The sequence below is a fragment of the Spermophilus citellus genome (assembly GCF_964194105.1).
Source record: "Spermophilus citellus genome assembly, chromosome: 4".
NCBI classification, from domain to species: Eukaryota; Metazoa; Chordata; class Mammalia; order Rodentia; family Sciuridae; genus Spermophilus; species Spermophilus citellus.
Window position 1 is genome coordinate 144063329 of NC_138185.1, and position 15300 is coordinate 144078628.

General features: G+C 37.1%; 1 protein-coding gene across 4 annotated transcripts in view; it reads right to left on the bottom strand.

Moving 5' to 3' along the window:
- The window catches only part of FMN1 (formin 1), a gene marked incomplete at its 5' end in the record, with an annotated part of 399390 nt that overhangs the window by 115999 nt on the left and 268091 nt on the right, over positions 1-15300 (bottom strand). For all 4 annotated transcript variants that reach the window (XM_081291956.1, XM_081291955.1, XM_081291954.1 and 1 more), the window contains 4 exons: positions 2917-3037; positions 9944-10003; positions 11268-11414; positions 12284-12413. In XM_081291956.1, the coding sequence (XP_081148082.1) occupies positions 2917-3037; positions 9944-10003; positions 11268-11414; positions 12284-12413 (458 nt within the window). The remainder of the gene's footprint in view (positions 1-2916; positions 3038-9943; positions 10004-11267; positions 11415-12283; positions 12414-15300) is intronic.

Consider the following 15300-nt stretch of genomic DNA (forward strand, 5'->3'; position numbering starts at 1 on the left):
TCTATTGGCTTCAAGACCCATCTATCTTGTACTTCTCTCCAGCTCTATTCCCAACCCAAATTAAGTTCGTCCCTGTATCTGTCTTTTCTGAGAGTTTACATATGTATTTCTAGGAATGTGCATGCCTTTTAGCAACTCCCTGTCATCCGTCTCTTCATAGAATTTTATGCTTTAAATACACCTCTCTGTTCTCTTTTCCAACATGTTAAGAAGACTTCTAGGCCAGAGGCAGGATAGGTTACAGTATTGAGTCATATCCAGTTTAAAAATGTGGATAGATCATCACTAGGCCAGGCTTGAGCACCATGATCTTTAGCTTCCTTAAACTGTGAGAGGTCAAAAATTGTATCTGCTCCATAGGGTGGGTCATTGTAAGGATTAAGAGAGATGATATATGTAAAGCATCTGAAAAAATAATAATCACACAAAAATTGTAGCTATTACTATTATCGATTTCTTACTTGCATAAAGATGCTATTAGAAGTTTGTCTCTCTGAAAGATGCTGATTGTCAACTTTTGTACCTCTCGGTGACATCTGTATGACCATCAACCTCAAGTTAATTCACACCGTACTGTTTAGATGTGATTAATACTACTCAAAAAAAGTTTCCTCTAAAGGGTCATGGCTGCTAAAGAACTAGGGCCTGATGCTTCTTGAAATTTGCTAATCACATCTGGTTTAGCTTTAGACATTTTCTGGGATTTTGCCAGCAGCTACGACACTTTAATGGCTACAATAAACCTCAAAGCCTCATCAAATCTTTGCTGTATGTGTGAAAATTATGTCCTCTTCAATTAAACATTCAATCTTGGTTCACACTGAGGCCTTATGGAAAAGGAGGTGAAACCTGAATGGAGATGTGAGATGAAACGGACCGCCAGGATTCTGGCCATCTTGCCAGATGGTATTTAGAAGAAAAAGAAATTCATTAGAGAACCCAGGGTCTGTATTTTCTTTAAATATTTACTGGGTACCTTTCATGTGTTAAAAACACTGGCATCTCTAAAGATTAGCAGGGCGTTTTTTGTTTAAATATTCAATGTGTGTGGGGTGGGTGGGAGTCTTTTCCTCATTTACTTCTGTTGTATTTTGTGTCTTTTGGAGAAGTCCCCGTTCAAAGAAGAAAAATAACTCAGACAATGTTCCATTTTCCTTCCTAAGGCAGCTCCACCAGCCTCAGAAGCTCTTGTATTTCCTTAAAATTGGCTGAGGACAGTGTCAGTTGAGTACTGAGAGATACAGAATGACACTTGAGAGTCTCTAAGATGAAATGGGGTGTACCACAGCAAGGGCCTTGGGGAAACCCTGCCCCTCTCTCCCCCTCATTCACACTTCTTACCCCTTTACTATTTATCATCAAACTCACAAGGATGTCATGGGGAGGCAGCCCCTGGAAGGAGAAGGGGAAAGATCAAACAGAGATCAGGTTTCTTCTCAGAAGTCTACACAGGGGTCAGGCCAAGGGTTTTATAAGGGGCAAAGAGACAGGAGATGGGCATTCAGATCCTGCCCAAGGTGTAAACAATGGCTCTTCCTCAACATTGCTAAAGCTGCTTTCCCGAGGATTGGTCTGGGCCCTAATTCTGCCATCATAGAGGGACAGGAAAAAACCTTCCATGTGATGGTCTACTCTGCTTTATTATGAGACACATCAAGCTCCTTGTCTTAGACAAGGATAAAACTCTCAGTTCTTCAAGAGATTGATAAAAATGACCATAAGTTCCTATATCATATTCCTGAACAAAGTATACTCGTTTGGTTGAAGTCACTCTCTCAGCCACATCAACAGGAGGAGAAAAAAAAAAAAAAAGCCCTCACACACTTTAAAAATAATTTACAAGGTAAAAATATTCACTTGTAACCACTATCCTTATTTAAGCAAGTTTTATGCCCAAAGTAAAAAAAACTAAACGGCTCTCTCTGCCACCGGGAGCAGATCTTTCCTACTCTGCTTCCATTTCCAAGCTGTTCTCAGCCTGAGACTTAGGTTTCAGAGCACTCTTTCACAATAAACATTTTAAAAATGTTTATTTTATGTCTTAGTGTAAAAATATTCCTGGTTGAAGCTCTCCATTTCCTCAAGCTCGCCTTCTGGCACACCAAGTCCCATTTCCACATTAACACGCTCCCTGAGTCCTCCTTGGAGCGCATCAGGGGACTTACAGAGACTCCAAGGTGAGGGTTTATATTCCTGGACAAGGAGATACCTTCACAGTGAAAACATAAGACTCTAAAAATGCCAAAGGAAAATTCCTGTCCACATGAGACCTACTTTCACATTAAAAAAAAAAAAAAAAATAAGAAGGAGCTTTCAGCATTTTGTTTTGAATAATAATTAAAAATATAAACTAAAGGAGAATGTTTGCCAAGAGTGTAATTATCATTATTAGACTCATACATAAATCAAATATACAGAGACCTGTGTGTGTGTATGCATGTGCGTAGACAGATGCAGATGTATTAAGCAGGAAAGAAACTAGCTAAGAAAACGCATGGGTTCTATTTGGATAGACCTGACTAGAGTTCAGTACATCTGCTTCTTACTGATTGTGTGAACAAAAGTTATGTAAGCCTAATTTTTCTGAGTTAGTGTAGTTCCTATTTATTAGGATTGTTACCAACATGGTTGGTGCTATCATTATTATTAAAGTTTTAACTACTCAATGTTAGAAAATGTGGATATGACAAAATGTAGACATAATAAGCAAATGATCACCATTAATAAGAGAGAAAGATACATAAATATAGTTCCTCCAAACAGTGAATAGAGATGCGAAGTTCCATGAAGGCAGCAGTGGATCATAATTGAACTCTGTAACAATTCCATCTCGTGAGCCAGATATAAATAATTCTCTTGAGGCATTTTTTAAAGCAATTTTAGCTGCTATCATAATAATAGAACAGTTCCTATTACCTTCCAGTTGTCTCTTCAGTTTTCTCAAATCTTTTATGAGGTCTTCAAACTTGACTTGGGAGGCCAGAAAGAAATCTTGTGGTTCAGGCAGGGGGAAAACACTCTTTTCAGTTCCCGCTTCCTAAAAGATATGGTAAACAAAAGGACATTCTACTTCCTGGTTATCACTTTCAGGTGAAAATCTAAAGCATCGGTCAGGAAAAAAAAATAAATTTCATGTTTAAATAAGAATCATTGGAACACTCTGCTATTCCTATATTTGGACTCGCTACGTTTAAGCACTTTCACAGCTCACAATGTATTTTTGGTCTTACTGGCACTGAGGTCAGCTATGGCCATGTCATGCATTCTATTTTGCCTTATAAGTCAAAGAGAAATTGCCAGGTATGTCTTGATCTTACGACACTCGATTCCCATGGAACAAGGCATGGGAAAATGCATGAAAGAAGTTACGTTTACAGTCCCAGTTTGAGTTACCCACTCTAGTGATTAGGTAGCCCACACTTGGGTATGCCAATGGGTTGAACTGGAGAAGAAGGGAAGCCCACCCTTTGCTTTTACCTACCTTTCTCTGCAGCTTGAAGTTCTAGTGAGAGCATGATCAGATTTTTTTGTGTATATGTAAAGCTTTTCCAAATGTTGTTTGGTTTATCTTAGGAGATACTTACTGAGGGCATGTTGGGTGTGGTTTTTAACAAACTCCACAGCTATACATGATAGAGAATCCTAGCTGAGAAACATCTTAAAAGACAAAATCTTCAGGCACAGTGAAACATAAGCTGAGCTTCAAATATCTCTTCCAGCCTAGCTTGCCTTCTTCCTGAATTGTTTAATATAAGCTTTGTATCTTGCATATCTTAGGCAGCCTTCAGTTATTCCTGTCTCTACACACACTACTTTGCCAGTTTTCCTTCACATTCCATCTTCTCTACTGCCATTAGGACTAATTCCAAACTTTAAAACTGCTTTACAAGGCACTTTATGATCTGGCTTCTGTCTACACGTCCAGCCTTACTTCTGCCTTCCCCCATCTCCAACTCCCTGTTCCAAACCTCCATGAACAGTAGAAAGGCCACAGTCTCTTGCCTCCAGGCCTTTGTCTATAAAACTGTCCCTTTACAGTCCTTCCCATACCTTCTTGTTCATATTCATCCTTCACGTCTCAAAACAAATGTCACTTCCTCAAAGACTTCCCCAAACTCCCAGCATTTGTATGTTTCTCTCCTGTACTTCAAGAGGCCCTGAAACTACATTATCATATATTAAATGCTCTACTAATTAAAAAATTGTGGTGTTAGCTCGTATATCATCCCTATTAGATGACAGACTCCTCCACAGCAGGAACTGGATCTTGTTCTTAGTGTCTGGTGTATCAATATCAAATTGGTGAATGCTGTCTGCAAAATGCTGTTTTGGAAAAACTGTACCTTTAACAGGAGAACCCTAATTTATAACCATATTTTCTTCTTGTTTTGAGAATCCCCTGGACCCTCCCCTTCCCTTTAAGGCCTTTACCTTCATTTGGGAATCTAGGAGATGATGGTTTTCCTCATTTTATCTGAATATAATATATATATTTTTTTCATCTTCCTCTATTTATTTTAGTACTTTAAAAGCAGTGGGAGCAGCACCCTTGGTCTGAGTGCTAAGATGAAACAACAACTAATGTGCTGACCACAAAATCCCCTGGTCATCTACACTGGAAGAACTGGGGTATGATATCTTTCTCTTTTTCAAAGTCATTATCAGACTCAGCCCTGGTTTCAACATTTTTTTTTTTTAAGTTACAAAAAAGAGAAAATGCTGCTAAGAAATAAGGCTGGTAGTAGCTCTTGTGAAAGCTGCTCAATTAGAGTTGAAAAGACATGACTTTCATGGGTTTCTTGAACCTCCACAGACCTAGGCTTGGACCTAACACTAGACATGAGAGGCAGGAAGCCTGGAGCAGGAACCACCTTTCCTCAGCTAATTGCTCATCACCACTAACCACAAACATCATCACTCTTGCTCCTTGTGGGAAAGGATGGCTTCATAAATCATAATTCCACACTCTCGTTGAGTGAAATGCATTTTGCTTGGTAAAAGCCAGGAGAGCACCACACAAATGCAGACTTCTTATTTTTCCTTGACTGGGCCCATCCCACATTTACAACTTTTCGTATTATAAGATTTTCCTCCGTGAACTCAGTTCCATTAGGTTCTGCTCTCTTCACGACAATTGTATTTCATAGGCCAATTCTGGCTTTCTGTACCATGCATTAAAGTTGGTAGAGGTAGACAGTACCAGGCAAATCTGTTAATCTAGTGTTAGAAATTTTATCTCCTAAAGAGTCTTCAGGACAGTTCTTCTGCCACACTGTCAGCTTAGGGTATATACATATGTGATTGCTGTTTCTAAATTTTCTGAAGCTCAATAATTTCTCTACTCCAGAAATCAGCTTTCATCTCTTCACACCTAGTTCTTTACAGATATCATTTTTCCACAGTCCTGTGGATATTTACAATATACCCAACTCAGCAACAGTTTTTTGGAGCCTTATATCATAGACACTAAAAAGGCACCAACATGAATTCTGGATCTCAGGGAGCAATGCTAGGAGTTAGTGCTTTTACATATGTATACATAAAGCAGATATGTTATCATGAAAGACTAAAAAAATGTCCTCAGGCTTCCCAAATGAGGGCTTCAGTCTTTCTTCCAAAGTCAGGACAAAAATGTCATGGAAGGAGCAGGTAGGATTGATTGGACTAAATGATTTAAAAACAATATCTTTATTTATTTATTTATTTATTTTATGACATGCTAAGGATCGAATCCAGTGCATCATATGTACTAGGAAAGTTCTCTAGCACTGAGCTACCACTGCAGCTCTAGACTAAAACACTTTTGATGATGTTTTTTCCCCTTTATAAGATGATAACATGTTCACTATGTTAAGTCATTGAAACAAATAAGTAAAAACATTCTTATAATCCTAACACCCAGAAATAATTAAAAAAATTTTAATATATATCTTTCCAAGTTCTTTTATGTATTTATATACATTTATATTATCATACTTGAGATTATACTATATATGTGTACATCTATATACATACACACATACAATTTTGAAATGCACACATGTAATTTAAAATACTTTCAAGCATACTTTCAAATGCCACCAAGTTTTCCTCTATACACTTTCAACAGAAACATGTTATTCCATTGTATAACTCTAGCACAATTTATTTGACCTTAGTCTCAGCCATTAGACACATACTAAAAATTTTCCAGTATTTTGTCATTACAAATTATTTACTATAAATAGGATAGTGACAAAAACCATACTTATTTCCTTAGGATACAAATTCCTAGAAAAATTATGCAGAGGCTGGGGATATAGCTCAGTTGGTATAGTGCTTGCCTCCCATGCACAAGGCCCTGAGTTCAATCCCCAGCACCACCAAAAGAAAAAAAAGAAAAAAAAATTATGCATATTTCTAAGACTTTTGATATAGTGAGGTCAAAACCCTGCTAGCTCAGCACACCTGTGTAGCATGACAAGCACATGACAACTTCATGAGGATTTTTGTAAAGACCCCTTTTAGAGGATATATAGTTTAGTGAGTCAAGGGCAGGCTAGTCCCACCATTTGACTCAGAAACCCTAACAGAGAATAACCTGATTAACTACAGGTGCAAGTCCTGGGAAAGGTTTGATCCATTCACATTGCCCTTCTATATATATCTAGTGGGCAATTTATACCTTTGTCTTTTGTAAATTATTTTCTGGGTCTCTTATCATATTTTTATGAGAAGGGATAAGTTATCTTTTTCTTATTGATTTCCAAATAGCTCAGTATCAATTATGTTGCAAATATTTTCCTCACTGTGTTATTTAGAAGTTGGCTTTAAGTCATTTTTGAGATACTAAAGTTTTTCCACTATAAATTATTTTTTTTTGCTTTAATGAATTTGAAGTTATAATTCTCACCTTTTATGGTTTCTGCTTTAGCTTGAATGCTTTGAAAGGACTTTTTACCCCAAGATCAGAAAACTATTTACCTATATTTTTTTACATATCTTTTGTGATTTCATTCTTTGTTCTTACATATAACTCTTGTTATTTAAATTTTATTTTGGTCTCTGGTATATGGTAGAAAAGAAAACTGAATTTCTTCCTCTTCCCAATTACTTGAAATTACTCATTTATCTCATACTTAACACATTTATTGGGTTCATTTCTGAGATCTCCTTTCCATTTCAAGTTTTTTGACCTATTATTCTAACATTCCACACTTTTATTTTTACATTATACTTAAAAATATGAACAAATTATTCTTTGTTATTTTTTAATCCTAATCAAGTTTTGTCCAATTATTCTCACATACAATATTTAAAATCATTTTGTCAATTTCTAAGATTGATTAAAAAATTTAACCAGTATTTCCAGTAGAGAGTACATGCTACTTTTTCTTTTTATTGTAGTAAAAAACCATATACCACAGACCTATTATCTTAAGTTGTTATGTGTACAATATTGTTTTGCCAGATGTAATGGCATGCACTTGTAATTCCAGAGACTTGGGAGACAGAGGCAGGAGGATCTCAAATTTCAGGTCAGCCCAAGCAACTTTGCCAGACCCTGTCTCAAAATAAGAAATAAAAATAAAAAAGGACTAGGGATAATGTAGCTCAATGATGGAGTTCTGGCCTAGCATGCATGAGGCCCTGGCCTAGGTTCAATTGCCAATACAGGAAAATTAAAGAGAGAGAGGGAAGAAAAAAAAATATTGTTATACATTTATCTCCAGAACTTTTTCATATCTTATACAACTAAAACTTGTATTCTGATTGAACTTCAACTCCCCTTTTTTTGTCTTCCCCCACCTCCTGGCAAGCACCATTTTATTTTCTATTTCTATGAGCCTAAAGTACTTTACAAACTTATATAAATGGGCCATGTAATATGTGTGATTGGAATACTTTCTACAGCATAAGTTCTCAAGGTTGATCCATGTTGTAGCATGTGACAGGATTTCTTTCTTTTTTGCAGTTGAAAATGTTACATTGTAAGTATTTGCCATGGTTGCTTTACTCATTCATCTATTAATGGACATTTAGGTTGTTTCCAAATCTTGGTCTATTGTTCATAATGCTGCAATGACCATGAGAGTGCAAATAACTCTTCAAGATCCCGGTTTAAATTCTTTTTGATAAACACCTAAAAGTGGGATTGCTAAATCATATGGCAGTTCTATTTTTAATGTTTTGAGAAATCTTTTTACTGTTTTCCAGAATATCTACACCTCCCACCAATATTGTTCAAGTGTTCCAATTTCTCCTCATCCTTGACAACAATTATTATGTGTGTGTGTATATGTGTTTTAATAGTGGCCATCCTAACAGGTATAAGGGGATCTTTCTGTGGTTTTGATTTGCATTTCTCTGTTGGTTAATGATGTTGAACATTTTTCCATGTACCCATTGGACATGTCTGTGTCTTTTTTGTTTTTGTTTTTGCTACTTTTTATGATTCTCAGTAAAAGTATGTCAATTTTCTTCTCAAGGGTCTAAACTTTTCTGGGTAAATATATAATACATATATTAATCATGTCATTGGGAATTTTCTCCCAAAGGATGTTTAGATTTATTTCTAAAATGGAGAAAAGGGAAATTTATAAAAACGCTTGAGTTAGAGAGAGCATCAGAAGTGAAAACACATTAGTAAGCAAGCCTGGGGTGTGTTTGGAAAACAGCAGGTCTTGGGTTGGATCACAGAATAAGTGAAGAGTAATAAAAGTGTGGTTGTAAAAAATCAGAATTAAATTGGGTAGAGTCTTAATTTACTTGAAAATGGGGAAGCCATTTTTTTTTTTTTTTTTTTTTTTTTAGCAAAAAAAGTGGCATCAGAGCCACAGGTAAAGAGACTGTAGGTTGAGATGGCCTAGCCCGGCACTATATGGAGGTGGGGTGAAGAGCTGGGAAGCACTGAAATTTTCCATATGAGTTAATGGAAAGCCTTGGAGAGTTGAGGGAAGTAGGAAGGAAAAATATGGAAAGACACTGGAAACATCTTAGTTGAAGGACAGAGAAGAACCAAATACGAGCATATGCCTTCATGTCTGAATGACCCAAATTCATGATATCCTTGATAGAAATAGGGAAGAAGTTTGGAGAGGGTGGAATGATCAGTCTGATTATAGACACACTGAGAACTCACTTGCGGGGGAAGTGGTAACAGGAATCATTAAAGAGCTCATGAGGGCTTTGTCTGTTGTCTGCTGTGTAAAATGTAGACCCTTCGAGAACAAGGCCTGGGATCTTTGTTCTTCTTTCCTTATGCCTAGAATACAGCTTGCATGGCTAGTTACACAGGAGTCCCGACAACATTTTCCTCTGAGACTTTTTCGGTTCATATTGGTTACTGTATTTCTCAACAACTTAAATAACAGTCCCTCTTTCTTCTCAAAGTTAGGACTCCTTGTTTTTGGTTTAAGGAAAAGGAATATTTTCTGAGACAGAAAATTGTGCTCAGGTGGATTCTTACAGACATGTTTATTTCTAATTGCAAACACAACCCAACCAGAAAGAATGTTTTTTTTGTTTTTTGTTTTCAAATTCTATGTCAATTTGCTCACAGAAGCATTAGTGGTAAAATATTGGGCTTTCTTCTACTGCATCTTATTTTCTAAATGTTGTTCTATACTGCAGAATCCAGTTTTAAAACTACGACCAGTTACTGAATGGATCTGGAGTTCACAAAGAATCTTGCAGTCTGGTTAGGAGGCACTAAGGCAACTAGGGGTCTTTCTGAATTGCATTATACAGTAAATTGAGAGTTAGTAGGTTTGTGCTCTGTAATAACGCTTCTCTTGGCTTCAGTGTTCTCATCTGAAAACCAAGGAGTATGGAGAGCTCCCAGATTCTATGTTGGACTTGAAATCCATCCATCCAACTATCCATCATCCAATTTCTGAATGCCAACAATGTGTAAAAGTTGAAACCCCATTAGTGCAGCTTCCCACATAATGCTGTTTCTTACCTGATCATAGTAACGAAGGTAATACTTCACAACATAGTCCACCAGATTAATTCCATTATCCTAGGTTTGAAAGAGAAACTCCAATGACAATCATTCATGTGAGATCTGCCATGGTATATAGTTGAGAGCTGATACTTCTATTTGTGAGATCTGGTCTTAATTCTATTTGAGATGGGGCAGATTTTCCTCCCTCCTCTTGGTCTTATCCACTTTTTAAATGCCAGATATACAAAAAAATGACAATATACTGTCCTTTGTGGAAAAAATTAAACAGATAATTATGAGACCTCTGAGACAACAGCTAAAACAAACAAACAAAAAATTTTTGCACAGTATTTTCTGGCATAGAGCCAAGACAGAAGGGGGTGGGGAGCGCTAAAGGGAACTGCGGACTAGAACAGAAAACCATCCCTCCCTTCCCACCTTTCAAAAAATGTGTGTTCTTAATGGCGTGAAAAACAATCAGGGCCAGCTTAAAAGGAAAGCCATGCCACTTTATGACCCTGGGAGGCCAGGGCGAGCGGGCCCTCCCACAAGGCAGCCTTTGTGTCTTGTTCACAGGGGTCTAATTCTAATTTGCCTGTGAGTTTCCCCTCCTTCCACCCCCCTGCCCTCCCATGGGACGCCTAGATATGGGCTAGCTGTTTCTAAAGAGGTCGCTCTGCAGGGGTGTGGAGCCAAGTGATAATCAGGCGCAGAGAGTTTGACAGTAGACCCCGGCCCAATTGTTGTGGGCAAAAGAATAATTTAAATGCTCAGCTCAATTGGTGATTCAATGGTGCTAGTGCTCTGCCACTCAAGAATGAGTAAATTACAAGTAGCCAACACTAAGTTCAAACAGACAACAGCCTTTGCACTCCGGCTAATTCTGTGTGCTTTTTCTCTCTTGTTACATTAGGAGTTCAATATACCTTATCATGTATGTTACAGAGAGAGAGAGAGAGAGAGAGAGAGAGAGAGAGAGAGATAGATAGAGATTGGGGATTGTACCATTGAAAATAGGTGTAATAGTGTACAACCAGAGATATGAAAAATTGTGCTCTATATGTATAATATGAATCGTAATGCATTCTGCTGTCACACATAAGAAATTAAAATTAAAAAAAAAATAGGTCTAATAAGCAAAACCTGTTTTTACTCCAAAGTCAAAAGAAAGCAGTGAGAGGGAGAAAAAAAAAGCAATGCTCTCAACTAAATGATTATTATTGTTGGGAGATTAAGGATAAAAGGAACAATCTGGAATACTTTTTTTTTAGTTATTAAAGGCATAGAAGGAAAATGATGGCAGATCATAGGAACTCACTATGAAAATATGAATAAATACCCGACTTTTGACGTCCTTGAGTTTGGGCAGAATTTCTAAGCTATATCCATCTGCTTGTCCCCGAGTCCTATTTCCTCCATTCATATAATTTCCAAATGCCAGAATGAGACCTAAGATGTCCTTCACACTCTTCATGTGCAGCAAACCCTGCAATGTCAAATACTAGTTATTATGGTCTGAACCCCAAATGTACCCACGTCCATTCAATATGAATATTTATTAGGAAGAACTCAATAGATTGTTTGGTGGTTTAACCCCTATAGGGTTAATGCAAAGTAAAAAATATACTTTACTAAGACATAGAGGTCTTTGAAATAAAGGATTAACAGCCATCATTTCCTACTCAATGAAATTATAAAATGTTCTTACTAAGGATTAAATTTTGGTATTCATATTTTCATTTGAGCCAGTGTTATTTTTAATACTTACCTTAAAGTATTTAATGATTGATAAAATGGAGCTGGAATAGTTAGGCTTAACCTATGATGACTTCTGAATAGAAAGAAGTTTAATATCTTTTCAGGATCTGGTTTGGGTGTATGGATCTATATAATGAATATTGTTAAATGTGTAGTAGCAAGTGTGGGTATGATCCTCAAAGGTAAGCTATAATAACACGTTTTAAGGCCATAGGTTATGTTTATTAAGTTTTTAAAATGTACGTTTATTAAGTGTTTGTTGTATGTCTATTAACTTTTACAATTTCAAGATGCTTAGAATTTTTTTTCAGCTCCCTATTTCATTTGTTTTCCCTCTCCTATTTTATCATTATTATTATTATCATTTCCTCCACCTCCTTTTCTTCTCCAGTCTGGACCTTCTTTTCACTCCCTCCTTCTTTCACTCATAGGGGCACACACATACTTGTAACTATCACATTTGCCCTTATAAAAGCACACAACATGAAGTCCAAAAGGGTTTCTACACAGCATTAGCCTTAATCTCTCCCTCTCCCGATTTCCTCCTTCATTCCCCATAAGAGTAAGGCTAGCTTTCAAACTGCACAGCAGACGTACCTTAGAAGCTTTTGTGACAATCTCTACTTTTCGGTGCAAGGAGGTGATGCCCTCAGAAAAAACAGATCTGAAGATTATGCACTGGGCACGCTCAGCAAAATTGGGGATCTGGGCTAACTCATGTAAAAATCTGTAAAAATAAAAATGAGTGATTTTGCTTTATATGTGGTCACAAGGAAAATAAGAAGAGTTGATATCAAGATCTCACATGAGAATATTCCTTATTTGACAGTTTCAATTTAGCAATTTTAAAAGGCATCAGGTCAACTTGAAAAATTTCAAGGATATGTGTTCTGTTGTTGATGACGGGGCCACAGCCTTATAGGTTTGTATGATGGTAAATAAATATAAGGCACATAAATTACTTTAGGAACAGAAGGTTATGCATGTGTACTGAACAAGTTATCTATATCCTGCTACCAGAACCAAATTAAACCCAAATGGAAAGCTCTAGTCTTTAGTTCTTAAAAAAAAAGATTACACAATAAACTTCTTTGTAATGTAGTGCAGCATTCTCTAAAGGTATATTTTTGCAGTCTAAGCAAAGGGAAGACTTGAGGCAAATATCTATGGTTAAATGACTTAAAAAGTGAGATCGCTATTATTTTTGCTCAATTACATAAGTCTATAATTATCTAATTCTCCATATATGTGTTTATTTTTCATATCAATTTACCCACAAAGACACATTTCCTAGCTCAGTAGTTGGAACAAAGCAGATACTCATGAAGTAGACAATTTTAAGTTTCTTTTAAAATATGGCAAGACAGATCTTAAAAGCTAAAGGTGAGTACTGACCTACACACAGTAGCTCACTGTCTGAGCAGCTGGGCACTGGTGTCCTTTGCAAAATTAAGTTGGAAGAGCTACATATTCTCCAGGCCAACCACCAGAGGAAAGGGTATAAACTGAAAAGGGTAGAAACAGCTGGATATGAATTCAGAAAGGGAGAGAATCCACTAACTGACATTAATTTCATTTTGGAATCAAAATGATGACTAACTGATATTTCTGAAAGTCTTGGTCAACTCATAACATCATTACCTTGAAATTTTGCAATCTCTCACCAAGAATGGTTTTATAGAGGAGCAAAGTTGGAGCCTCCCTCTTTCTATACCCAAAAAGAGTTTTCTTGGCTTATATTCTGTACCTATTCAGAAATTTCTAATTATCAGGTCATGGTCTCTCCCTTTGTTAAATGGTACTGAGATGAAGCAAGGAAGATACCCAAAAGAAAACACAGCTTTGTTTTTAAGTTCTATACGTGATTATTATGAAAATTAGATGATATAATATAAAAGTAGAAACTCAAGAATTCTGCATTGGGACAAGATGAAAAAAATTACACTGTATGTAAACTGTTTCTTCATAAATACAACATTGAATTAAACAAATGATTCATTTATCATGACTACCACCAAGGTTATCCCTGGTTTTCACAAATATATGAGAAATAAAAAGCTCATGACTAGCAGCATTTGGTCCTGGGATGAGTCTTGGGGAAATTTATGTAGATGCTGAAAGCTCTCTAAAGAAACTTCCCTTCATTTCTACCTGACCCCCTCTCCCCACCACCACCAAATGTGCCATGACACATCATTCCCCGAGCAGGACCCAGAAGATCCTCACAATATGTACATGTCATACTTAAAATGAACACAGCAGTGAAGTAGTTACAGCGACCACAAGAGAACACACACATCAACACCTCAGCTCACCCACAAGGATAGAAATAAAAAGCAGGCAATGACTTATTAACGGGCTCAAAGAGGACCTTCAGGACAAACAGAAGACAAGAGACCATAGGCTCATTAACTTATATTACTCAAGAAAGAGAAAAATAGAATTTAGAGCATCTCCAGGACTAAACCTGACAGGGATTAGGGCTGGAACTATGAAGGCTCTCAAAGATTCCTAAAGTTTCATAGTTTTCTGTATGGTGAAGTCTAGAATGCATACACAGAGTTGGAGGTGGGTGGGAAGTTGAGGGATTTTACATTACTTTTGGCTAGAACCTTATCACTGAAAATAAGCACTAGAGCATCAGCCCTGAGAACAGTCAGCCAGTCCTTGAAGCATGTGTGATAGAATTTACAAGGTGTTAGGCACCATGCTAAGACCTGGGAACAGGATTTAACTTACACACAATTCTTTCTTGACACTCTGAGAAGTAAATCAGTGATTACTGTGGAGTGTCAAGTGCTCTGGATGATGGGAAGCCATCATGGGGTACTGATATGAGTCAGAGCCCTGGAGGGTGTTGTTGGCTGGGTTTCCTGGAGCCCTGTGATGCTTGTGTGTGAGAGGAGCTGTCAGGTTGAATGCATTCTACAGGGAAGATGAGCAAAAGTCAGATGCTAACATGGGTTTTATATTCTAAATTAAGGAGTTAATTTTTTTTATGAATGAATGAAGGGTATTAAACAGAGAAGCGATACTTCTAGATTTTGTTCTAGACAAAAACCATGGCAACAGCCCAGCAGAGTGGAGATGACAGCAGATTTGAAGCTGGAAGACCTATGAGACCACTGCTATAATCTTCCAAGAGGAAAGATAAGATGGCCTGCAGAGTTGTAAAAGATGGGACAGTCTTAACACAGCAAGACCCAACTACTCCCAAGGGATGTTGACAAGTGTCCAGGATGCCTTGTGAGTTTGGGTTTTGACATGTCATTTTCTGTTCAAAAATAGCCATGTAAATTCTTGAGGGAAAGAACCAGAATTCCTTTTGCATTTATCTTACAAAATACCAGAAGAATAGGCTATTGAAAGTAATTACCTGATAAATATCTTATTTCCCCAACTGTGTTTTATACTATACCCACAGATGCAGGGATAATAACCTTTGATGTATTTCCAGGCAGAGCCTATACCTTGAACACTGGGCCTTGGTACTTACAAATATTCATTTGACTGAATGACTTTTGAGATAGTCTAACTTTGTATTTAGGTTCCATAATAGAGAAGCCTGAAGAAGCCACAAAAGCAGGCTTAGTTTCCCAGGAAGGACTGCAACT